We start from the raw sequence: 12,405 nt of genomic DNA on the forward strand, positions 1-12,405 counted from the left end.
GGAACTGCAGAGTTGGAGGAGGTATCGGTCGGTGCTTGGTCGGGGCTGGGGGGGGCGAGTTATCGGTCGGCTGGTGCTGAGGTGTTGTATTCTCTTCCCTTGTTATTTCCTTTATCATTATTATCATTGGTGGTAGCAGCAGTGATTTGTGTTATACCTTAGTTACTAAACTGTTCTTATCTCAACCTGTGGGAGTTGCATTCTTTTGATTCTCCTCTCCATCCCTCCGAGAGCAGGGGGAGGGCAAGAAAGGGGGGGGAAGTGAGCGAACGAATTACCTGACTGGGTTTAAACCACGACAGAAAATTATTATGAGAATTATATACTCAGGTTTAGTGTTTCAGTGTTATATGAATATACTTATCAGGATTAAATTCTGTTCCTTTAAATAATTTCCAGACTTCGGGCATGTGGTAGGCTGCTCATGCCATCTCTGCATTAGTAGTCACTTAAACTATATGCCAATAGTAGCAAATAGTATAATTTTAATTTTTATAAGGAAGTAACAGTGGAATATTAACTTTTACCAGTTGTAAAATGAAAACCACTTGCTCTGAAAAGAATTATTTTTTAAAAGTATTTTCTGTATTTAACACATTTTTCTTTCTATGGGTGTGTTTACGGTAAAATGGAGACGTGCATGTGTTTATTAGACTCTGTAGTTAAAATCTACTTATAAAAGTAAAATAACTATAGAAAATGTGTCTAATCTTTCTTCTGTAAATCTGATAAATTACAGGATTAATCTTTCCATAGTAAGTAGTTTGAGACCAAGAGAAAGGAAAAAAGGAGTTAATATCATTTTCACTCTTTCTTGGCATTTGTAAACCCAAAGTTAATTAAAAAATATCCATTTTCTGCTAACACTCCAGCTTATATATTTTAGAGCTCTCAGTCTCTTTTTTGCCCCCTACAAGAACAGAAAGAGTATGTCACAGAAAAGGTAGAACAAGATCAATCTTTCCTAAAAAAGACTGTAGGCTGCTAACGGAAATTAACTTTGTTACTGTTACTGAGGTATAGTATGGCGAAGAAGGAAGCTGACTTATTAGTACATAATCTGATTTTTAAATAGTATTTCTTAGAAACTATTTTTATCCTATATTAATTTTTATTGTGGTAACATATCCGGTCTAAAATAATTATTCTCATTCCAATAAAAACAAATTCAACTTCTTCTGGAAGTAAAAAAAAATTAGATTTTAAATTATTCATCTTTGAGTTACTTCACTGAGTCTCTCTTCACAAGGATCTCTAATGAGTTAAATTTTGAGAGAAGCCCTTAGAAATGTGTGACTTGAAAATGGATTTTGAGAGAATGTTCCGGTAACTGAAAGAGTAGGAACTCTCAAGGCTGTAATTTTCAGCTTGGTCAGATCCTTGTATTGGTTTAATTATATCTGGCTATGCACTACTTGGTGCAAAAGGGGGCATGAAGCAGGAGAGTGCCTTTTTGGGTACAGGAGAGCACAGGAACATAGTGACCTGAAATTATACTGGTTTAAGTTGCTACAGAACTTCATACTTATGCCTGGCGCATGGCTCCTTGCTTGCAGTTTATATCCCCAACCCAGGTGCCCTTAATCAACATTTCTGGTCATTCCGAAGGTATTTATAAACTCAGTTGTCCCTTAATCTTCACTCTAATAAGCTATATGCATTGAACTCCCTAATTTAAAGGGAAATATGGGCCTCTTTTCATATTTGTGACTTCTTTATGAATGCTTCCAACTTAATTTACATCTTTCCTCCATTATGGAGATCAGAACTAAACATAGGATCTGAAGATGGTCACATAAATTAAAAGCAGTGAAGATGAATAGTCTCTCTGTTTCAGTCTGGATTTCCTAGTTTAGTTCAAAACAGATAATATACACCCATTAATTCCTATGCAGTGTCATAGCCATGCAAGTAGCATAGCCAGTTGAAGCCATATGATAGAGAATGGGTATTTTCTGTGACAAAGGAGTTGAAGAAGACTGCAAAGTTGTGAGTGATTATCTCCCCCTTTGTCACTGGTAGAAGCAGGGCTTATCAGTAGTTGGGAGGAAGTGTGTCAGCTCCAGCCTTGAGAGTTTGGTCCCAGGGTCTCTGTAGGTCCTCCATGGGCTGGCATTCCAGAAGCCAGTCATGCCAACCATTCTTCAGGCTGATATGAATGAGTGTTTTCAGGTGGATAGCATCTGTCAGATTGTTTTAGTTTTGCTAGTCATTGGACTGTTTTGAGCTGCTGCTCATTGATTGGGGTGTAGGAGGTGCTGGGCAAATATTTCTGTATAAATTCAGGTCTCTTGCTCCTGCAAGTTATGCAGATTTGTTGTTGTTGTTGTTGCTATTTTCATTATAACTTTTTAATTGTGCTTTCTCTAGAAAAAGTTATAACCATATGAACTACATAGCAAATGCCGAAGGTCAAACTGTGGGCCTCTGACATCAGCCTAGTTACTCAAGTGATTTCAGCTCACTAGGCTGAGGCATTGACAATCCCAGATGCTAATTTTATATCCAAAGATTTCTTTATTTTATTGCTGTAATAGGGTATGTCCATCATGGCACATTTTTGCTAGTACTCCCTCCTGATGGGCTTTTCAATCTCAGTACTTCACAAGATAGAATTCTTTAAACTGTTATGTACTGCACAGAAGTATGAGTTTACATGTGATGGTAGTGACAATTAGTTTTTGCATAGCGTCAAACAAACTTTTAAAATCCTTTTTAATGAAATATCTATTATTAGTTTATGTTCTCTTAACTTTTGTTTCTTCTCTGATATTTTCGTCTGAGAGGGTTACATTTACTTCAGAGCCATTGCTATACTTACCAGCTAAAACTCGTTGTAGGGCAGTCTACCAAAACAATTAATCATGCCAGTGGACTACTCTTTTCTGGCCCTATTTCCAAGGACCTTTCAAAGCAGACTTCAGACCAGATGAGTTACGGTTAGCTTCATTCCTGCCTTCCTATCTCTTGAGATCTCTGCAGTTCCTCCCCCTTTTTTTTTTTTTTTTGCAAAATGCAAGTTTTAGCATCTATCTGAGTTAAAATCAAAACTGAGAGTACTTCAACATCACCTCGTGCTGTGGTTATGCTGCCTGGCATTTTTCCAGATCCTACTTAAAATACCTGTACAATCAAATAAACACAAGAAAGCTGGATGTCATGTTTTAAACCCAGCTGGCAACTCAGAAACATGCAGAATTCCTCCCCTGCTCCCAGAGGGGTTAGAATCGAAAGAATGTAACTCCCACGGGCTGAGATAAGAACAGTCCAGTAACTAAGGTATAACACAAATCACTGCTGTTACCACCAATAATAATAATGTTAAGGGAAATAACAAGGGGAGAGAATACAATTGCTTACCACCCACCGACCAATACCCAGTCTGACCCGAGCAGCGATCTGGGCCTTCTGGGTAAGTCCCCTCCCACTTTATATACTGGGCATGGCGTGCTGTGGTATGGAATGCCCCTTTGGCTAGTTTGGGTCAGGTGTCCTGCCTCTGCTTCCTCCCGGCTTCTTGTGCCTCTCCTGCCTGGCAGAGCATATGAGACTGAAAAGACCTTGATCAGAGTAAACTTCACAACAACTAAAAACATCGGTGTTATCAGTGTTGCTCTCAGGCTAAAGTTGAAAACACAGCACTGCACCAGCTACTAAGAAGGAGAAAAATGACTGCTACTGCTGAACCAAGGACACTGGCTCTCTTCTTTACGTGTAATATTGCATGAAGAACATTTCCATAGTTTCTTGATGCTTGGTGGAATATATACCTGTGTGATATTTTTCTTTTCAGTTTACAGATTGTATATAATATTACAGGTTCATCAGGAGGCTTTTCAGAAGTATAGGCAGGCTGAATTTTACTCATTATTAATGAAACTGAGGCCAGGCTAGGCTGAGAGAGAGACTATTGCTGGGAAAGGTTGTCTTTCACTCTCTTACCTTCCATAGCATCCTATACAGTACAATTGCTTTCATAGGAGCAGCAGTAGCAGCCACAACTCTCAGTTCTGGAGCTGAAATATAGAGCAATGCTCAATTTTGCAGACTTAATAAACTGGTGTCATACACAAGCAAGCTATACCTTGAGTCACCATTTATCTACATTTACAGATAACAGTATTGAAAATCTATGTCTGTGTTGCCTGAAGGTAGGAAGAAAAACAGACAATCTATCCCCTCACTAAATATGATGACTGTGCATAAAGTATTGAAAGTGTTATTGTAAGCTCTATGAAAAAGTGTGGGATTGCATCATTTTTTAACTCCATCCTCAAATGGTATTCAACACTATTTTCATTCCTAACACATGTGGCATTTCCTAAGTCAAAATGTCAATAAATAAATGCTTTCTTTTGTCTCTTATTATGATTCTTAATACTTTTATAATGCAACTTCTGAAAAATCTTTTTGTGAAGTTAAATTTTATAGGGAGTTTGGATGTGTTTTGTGTGGCAGACACATTAGTAAAACTTCAGTAAAATATTGTGAAAATTATCTTTTTAGGAAATAGCCCTTTTTTCTGTTTCCATATGTAAACATATTTATGAAGATTTAATTTTCAGTCATTACATCTGAGGAGGGTGAATATTGTGCTTGTAATATTAGTTATCACTGAATAATCAGCCTGAGATTTTTAAAAAATCTAAGATTTATGTGCATTGTTCTTAATAAAGTAAACATCAAAATACAATATCTAAGTAATGCATAAATTTTAAGGCTGTACATATGACTTTGCTCATGTCTGTTAGGAAGATGAGCATGTTTGTTCACCCAGCTTAAGGTACATTCTGTAGGAAGAGATAGACTATCTTTGTTATAGTATAGATATATATGGTGAAAGTACAGAAGTTTAATTTGCCTGTAGAAGAACTTTAAATTTTCGAGGGATTTGTGCATGATGCATTGACCTTAAATATAAAAAAAGTTTCAGGTTTTCTTTCTTTGCCAACATTACCTATTTTGTAGCTGTTCACCAGGTATCCATGCAGGAAACAAACTAGAGCATGGCAATATCAGGCACACAGAGGTCATTAGGGCTCGAATGTTTGTGACAGTGAATGGAAAATACAAAAGAACAGTGGAGTTACTGTACCATAAGTGCTCCCCTTCTGATGGAAGGTTCTGGCCCATTGTAACATTTGATAGGATGGGCTGTTGGAAAGGAGAACTTAGCCATCACTGAAATCTGCCAGCGCCTAGCTGTACAAACCAAGATTCATGCTGGTATAACTTCATCATATTTAAGCATTTTTTTAATACATTTTCTGCTGTTGGTCCAGCTTTTGTTTCTTACTGTTTCCTAATATAAATTGCTTTTTCTAACGAGCAGTATAAAATCCTAAAAATGTTATTTTACTTGCAAGAGTTATCACAGTATTCCCCTGCCCATTTCTTCTTTTTCTTTTTTTTTTCTCTGTTGAAAAGCATTTGGACATAATGAGTGCCCTGATCCTGGAGTCCCAATCAATGCTCGACGTTTTGGTGACAACTTTCAGCTGGGGAGCTCGATTTCAGTTATATGTGAGGAAGGATTTATTAAAACACAAGGAACTGAAACAATTACTTGCATGTTAGTGGATGGAAAAGTAATGTGGAGTGGACCTATTCCTAAATGTGGAGGTATGTATAATACTTCTTTCTAATTCAGAAATTGATGTAAGTTCTTTTAAGTTGTCATCAAATGAAGTTCAGATTTTTACAAGCAGATAGCACAAAACTCCTGTAAAACCTAGTCCTTAATAAAGGAGTCTATTAAGGCATGAGCTGTTGCTAAAAGCCTGTCTGTAAGAGTGAATTTTTTTTATAGCTGTTGCAAGGACAGAAGAAAAACACACAAAAAAATAGGTGTAAATGTCAGTGATGTGAACACTCCTTTATAACCTCTGTAACAATGAAGGCTCATCTAGGAACCTTATTAGAACTGGAATGGGAATAGTTTTGCACTGTTCATATTTTCAGATAGCTCTCATTTGGCACTGGTGGAACTACAATTTCCCAAATACATTTTATGCTTGAAAGGATCACTCCTACCTTTTATTTATTTATATATATATTTTGTTCTTTTTAAAGCATGCATTCGTCCCATTTGGGAAACTGTTTAAAGCAATGAGCTTCAGTGCTAGTAATACACCAGTAATATTCATCTCTGTATTTTTGAATTCCAGTCCAATTATCATGATTTGCCTTGTTAGTAGCTTGGAGAAATAAATAACAGGGAAGAAGAAAATAAGAACATCCTTTTCAGTGAATCTTATTTTAGTATATTGAAGGTTCTTGTTGTTTAATATTTAAATCTTTTGTTCATCTTGGCACTCAAGGTTCTTAAGGAGTCAAGAAGTCTGGTTTGTTTGTTTGTTTTTTTTTCACCCATTTTCATTTAGAAGATTTTCTTCAAATAAAGCTTTTGACTTCCTGCTTCAGACAAATGAACGATTTAAAATCATTTGAGTGCTCAGTGAAGTTTGCTGATAGGATATTAGATTAGAAAGAAGATATTAATCTCTTTTTAGGTCTTTGGCTTTGGTATGTAAAACGATTTGAGAGGTTTTAGGAAACTGTTGCAGTGGTTATGCTTCTTTTATCCACAGTGACACCTAGGCTGGGAAGATTCTTACAGCAATTCATCTTCCTATTTATAGAAATCACATACTTCCATACATCACAACCTCTAAAACACAGTGTTATGCATATTTCCTTGGAGTTATTTATGCTAATAAGTATAAAAAATATAATCTTTGCTTCATTAATTGTCAATATTTTATGATCCCTTCACCTAAAGGGGAAAAACAGGGGCTGAAAATCATTGTAAAAAAGGTCAAGAAAACAGTCTTTTGGCAAGATGACTGGAGAGTTTTCTTTTTTAAAAACCAAAGCTCTTTAAAATAAGCCAAATCACCCAGCTATTCTGAAGGGAAGGACTCCTACGTCTCAGAAATCAGCATAAGATGGCGAAGGTCAAATAAAACATTCTGTTGAATTTTGCACTGCAGGAATCAGGAAGAACCATAATCAGGAGAAGTGTAATAAAGATCTTTCAAAAAAAACCAAAACAGCAAAACACTCTATGATTGTCAGATCCCTAATAGAGAAATTACTCTGAATTTAGGCAATCTTAAAATAAGCATTATTTTTAATGTAATATTCATAGAAGTATTTTCATAAGTTACTTTTTTGTATTCCAAAGATAATCTTCAACAGTTTTGTGAGAAAATGGACCTGTGTACAAGTTTAGCAATACTATGGTAGTATACTGGCTCAGAATAAGGCCATCTGGTACTCCTATTCTTAGTGATATATTTTGTAGATTATATGCTCCATATGTATTATGAATATGTATAAGTGGTTATACACAATAAAATGCAGGGATGATGAATGCTGGAGAGTTAATCTTCTGGTTGCTGAGGTGACTATGAGTTTAAATACCTTATTGTTTTACTGGTACTGTTTGCTGTAGCACGTAAATGGTGACTTTAAAATAAAAGGAGAGAAACACTCAAAACAATCAGTAAGTAAAAAAAAAAAATAAGTCTGCATATTTAGAAATGTTTGCAGCATATTGAATTCTGAAGTTTTTATAGTCTTTAGAAACCTTTTTGTTCCTACAAATTAGGCTATTATGTCTTTAACATACTACTGGAGCAGAACTCACTTTTCATCCTTCTTTCAATCCACTCCCCCCTCCGCCCCCCCCAGTGAATAAAGTCCCTTACCAATTCATTGTTAAATTAGTTTAAGGCTATCCCTTGTCTTCACTGGAAACTGAATCAAGTCTATATTAAATCTTTTACATCACACCATCTTTGCAGCAATAGCGTTATGTTCTTATAGAATCATAGAATACTTTGGGTTGGAAGGGACCTTAAAATATAATATAGTCCAAACTCCCTGCCATAGACAGAGACATTTTCCACTAAATCAGGTTCCTCAAAGTCCCGTCCAATCTACCATTAAGCTCTTCCCGGCATGGGGCATCCTCAGCTTCTAGGCCACTTGTTCCAGTGCCTCACTGCCCTCATGTTAAAAATTGTCTTCCTTATTATATCCAGTGTGAATCTATGCTCTTTTAGTTTAAAACTGTTATTCTTTTTCCTGTCACTACAGGCCTTGATGAAAAGTCTTTCTTTCTTGCAAGTCCGTTCTAAATATTGAGAGGCCACAATAAAGTCTCCCTAGAACTTGTTTTTCTCCAGGCTGAACAAGCCCAACTCTCTCAGCCTTTAATCATAGGAGAGGTGTTCCATCCCTCTGATCATTTTTGTGGCCCCCATAACCTGCCCTAACAGATCCATGTCCTTCTTGTGTTGGGGACTCCATAGATGGATGTTGTACTGTGGGCAGGCTGTCATAAGAGCAGAGCAGAGGTGAAAAATAACCTCCCATGAACTGCTGGCCATGCTGCTGTTTGCACAGCCCAGGATATAATTAGCCTGCTGGACTGCAAGCATACATCGCCAGCTCATAGAATCATAGAATAGTTATGGTTGGAAAGAACCTTAAGATCATCTTTGTTCAGTTTTTCATCCACCAGTATCCCCACGTCCTTCTCTGCAGGACTGCTTTCAATCCATCATCATCTTCAGAAGGTCTTCTGACAGTTCTTATTTGTGTGAATATTGATGTGTTTTGGTAACAAGCCAAAAGTTTTTGCTTGTTACAAACAATACAACAAGTAATTGTTCTATTCAGATAGTTACAAAATACATACATTTAGTGTATAAATCACTTCCAGTGCTTCACTAAGATGCTTTATTCAACAATAAAAAAAAAACCTTAAACAAAAATAAAAATGTTTGTTTTCATATAGATGCTTGTCATGTTAGTAAATATGTGTATGTTTCTAGTGAGCCTGGCAAAAAAAGCAAAGAAAACTCATCCTTCACCTTAGAAAATGAAATCTGGGGGGAAATTTCCATCTTGATTACGTCAGCTGTGTATGAACTTTAAGGCTTTGTGAAGTCCAGGGTCATTTTACAAATTCTTTTAGAAAAGTGTCATAAAACTAAACCCAAGCAAATAGGTTCAAAAAACAAGAAAGTATAAACAATCTTATAAGATTTTCCTTTAGAAAATGTGTTTAGTCCCTGAGGTTTCAGATCCTGAGAAGCTCACCAAATCTAATTTGGGCTGGATCAAATCCTTAATCATCAATTAAGCAAAGTTTGTGATGGCAAATAACTCTGTCATGCATTTATAGTTCTATAGACCAATGTGTTTATACAAGTATTCATCAGAACCAACTAAGTATTTAAGCATACTTCTAACCGGAGAAATGGTTTATTCCTAGTGTCCGTAAGTTACTATGAGGTCTACATGATTATCATGTATAATAAAGTTCACATCCATAAATACATAAATATATACAATGAAGTTCATGTTCTTCTCTAATTATTTGTGTAGATTAATAAATCCAACTCTTGGTACATATTCATGTCACACTCAAGAGAAAAGATTAAGGTGACAAAGATCCTTAGTTTAATGATGTATCTGTTTATTCAACCCCAAGGCACCCTATCCTAACACATTCTACCGCACTTTGCAGGTTAGAATCTGATCAATGATATGTTTTACATCTCAGTAGCGTTAAAAAGTTCTGCTCTCCAGAATACTGGGCCCTCACTCCACAAGTGGAATTGATGTCAGAACATTTTGTGGAAATAAATCCATAAAAGAATAAAAGTTGTGAATGCCCTGAAAAACATCATTTCCTCAATGAGAAGATAAAATGAGATATAAAACTCTTGCTTGGTAACCTTCTTAAGCTAAGCCCGGAAAGTCCACTTATCCAGTTAGTGCAATTCTTCTTTCTTATAACACATGAAAAGTCAGTATTTTTATAAGGGCTTCATCTGCTATAAGGGATATCCAGTGCTTGATACTGTGTTGAGAACTCTGACAAATAAATCTTTGTTCTCATCCAGGTTGAATCAGTGAACATGTGTACCACATCACAGATGATAATGGAAAAGAGAGTGACGTAGATGGTTCAGTTTTACTTGCTGCTTTGTATAATTTAGCACTGTCCACAAAAGGTGCTACCTACTTCTCATGGCTGACATTTTGGGGAAGCAATGAATTTTACTTCTGCCTGCTTGTGTAAGGCACTGAAATATATGTAGATATATGTATATAAATAGGTCTGATAAAAATAGAATTTTGGGAACAGAAGAAAGAATTTTGGTCATAAAATCATAGAATCATAGGATAGTTAGGATTGGAAAGGACCTTAAGATCATCTAGTTCCAACCCCCATGCCATGGGCAGGGACACCTCAGACCAAACTATGTCACTAAGGCTCTGTCCAACATGGCCTTGAACACTGCCAGGGATGGAGCATTCACAGCTTCCCTGGGTATCCCATTCCAGTGCCTCCCCACCCTCACAGTAAAAAACTTCTTCCTTACATCCAATCTAAACTTCCCCTGGTTAAGTTTTAACCCATTAGCCCTTGTCCTGTCACTGCAGTCCCTAATGAAGAGTCCATCCCCAGCATCCCTATAGCCCCCCTTCAGATACTGGAAGGCTGCTAGGAGGTCTCCACGCAGCCTTCTCTTCTCCACGCTGAACAGACCCAACTTTCTCGGCCTCTCTTCATACGGGAGGTGCTCCAGTCCCCTGATCATTCTCGTGGCCCTTCTCTGGACTTGTTCCAACAGTTCCATGTCCTTTTTATGTTGAGGACACCAGAACTGTACACAATACTCCAAGTGAGGTCTCACAAGAGCAGAGTAGAGGGGCAGGATCACTTCCTTCGACCTGTTGGTCACGCTCCTTTTGATGCATCCCCAGGATACAGTTGGCTTTCTGGGCTGCAAAATGTAAAGTTTTAATGTAAAGTTTTAATTAAATACTTAATACATTCTGCAGGTTTCATTTCCCTGAAGATAAAGAAATTTTAGATTGCTGATCATAGGAGTCTGTGGTCACCAACTTAAGTGCATGCTGTATGTAATGCTTTCCTCTTAAATACTGCTTTGTTAGTATCATGAAAAGCATCTTTGTTGCAGAAAATAAATAACATATAGTTTGCATTTCATAGGTTGTAAAGTATAATCCGCTACGCTTAATAAGGCTTCACATATTTATGCTGTTATGGTAGTTAGTGAAAATCATGTAACACAATTATATTTTTCTTAACTTTCTTTTTCCTTTTGAAAAGGCTTAACAGCTTATCATATTTATTTTCATCAAAGAAAGCTTGGTGAGGTCTCTTCATAAGGTTGCAAGTAATACTCATGCAAGTTTGAGCAACTGTGAAAAAGATTTTTATTTTTTTTTTTTACTCCCAGGTGCCCCTTCTGTACTTCATATTCTAGGTAGTTCATTGTAGTTAAAATAATATAAGTAATAATAATTTTAAAAAACTACTTACTAAATGTCCGTACTTGAAACCATTTTTACTGAAGTAGCCAGATTCACTAAATGACAACAGTTTGCAAGAACTTCAGTGATTGAAAAAGATTAGTTTTGAGTCAAGTATTTCACAAATTATTTTTTCCTAGAAATAAGTATTTGAAATTAGTTATTTGACATTGTACCTCAAGAAAAATATATTTTAATCTTCTAGAGGAAAATATATTCAGAGATCAGTTGCTTTTCTGTCGTTTCCTGTGGATCAAGGAGACATATATTTGTCTACATATGTATGTTTAGTATTTTCATATATATATATATGCATAATACATGTATAGAAAGATACATGGGTATGGTCTTTTGAGGATGTTTATGCTTGTGCTGAACAATATATGTTCAATTTACCATACTGAGTATTTATTAAATTCGTAAGATGTCCTAGACATTTTAAATTGCTGGAAAAACATTATTTGTTTCCTGTTTTTAAAATGTTAATACTTCCATTGATAGAATTACTGCATTTCTTAGATGCTTAGAATTCCAGATAATTCTGTGAATTAATTTAGTTAAGGAATTTCAATCTCCTACTAAAATCAAGTAAACAAAAACATGCCAAGCTCTCCTATGTTCTTTTCCTTACTCATCCATATCACTGAGGAGAAGACGATCTCACAGAAGTCTGATGACACATTCACTTGACTTTACATACACGTATAAATCCATCAGATGTAGTGGGTTTGCATTCATGCATGAAATTAAAACCTGCACAGAGCTTTGCAAGAATTAAACCTAAAAAAGGTCTGTCTTTTATCATCACTGGTCGTAACCGTTTTTGCTCTTCCCACCAGTAGGAAGGAAGACTAGCAATCTCCAGAGCCAAAATCAGCATCAGTCAAAAATGATTACTACTGTCGAGAATCTGTCTTTGCCCTATAATTAACTGTCTTGACACTGATCAGCTAATGGAAATTTCCCTCACTCTGTACCAGATTTTGTTCAACTGTTTAAGGATTCTTCTCAAAGAAATGCTCTTCATCGCTGCAATATCTACAG

General features: G+C 36.3%; 1 protein-coding gene across 1 annotated transcript in view; it reads left to right on the forward strand.

Moving 5' to 3' along the window:
* Positions 1–12,405, forward strand: part of CSMD3 (CUB and Sushi multiple domains 3) — a 599,019-nt gene that overhangs the window by 328,738 nt on the left and 257,876 nt on the right. Inside the window, exon 16 of the mRNA XM_057415252.1 lies at positions 5,428–5,622. Coding sequence (XP_057271235.1) covers positions 5,428–5,622 — 195 coding nt within the window. The remainder of the gene's footprint in view (positions 1–5,427; positions 5,623–12,405) is intronic.

The sequence above is a fragment of the Pezoporus wallicus genome, unplaced genomic scaffold (assembly GCF_028554395.1).
Source record: "Pezoporus wallicus isolate ANWC-B61680 ecotype Strahan unplaced genomic scaffold, APGP_CSIRO_Pwel_v1 contig_3812, whole genome shotgun sequence".
Classification (NCBI taxonomy): domain Eukaryota; kingdom Metazoa; phylum Chordata; class Aves; order Psittaciformes; family Psittacidae; genus Pezoporus; species Pezoporus wallicus.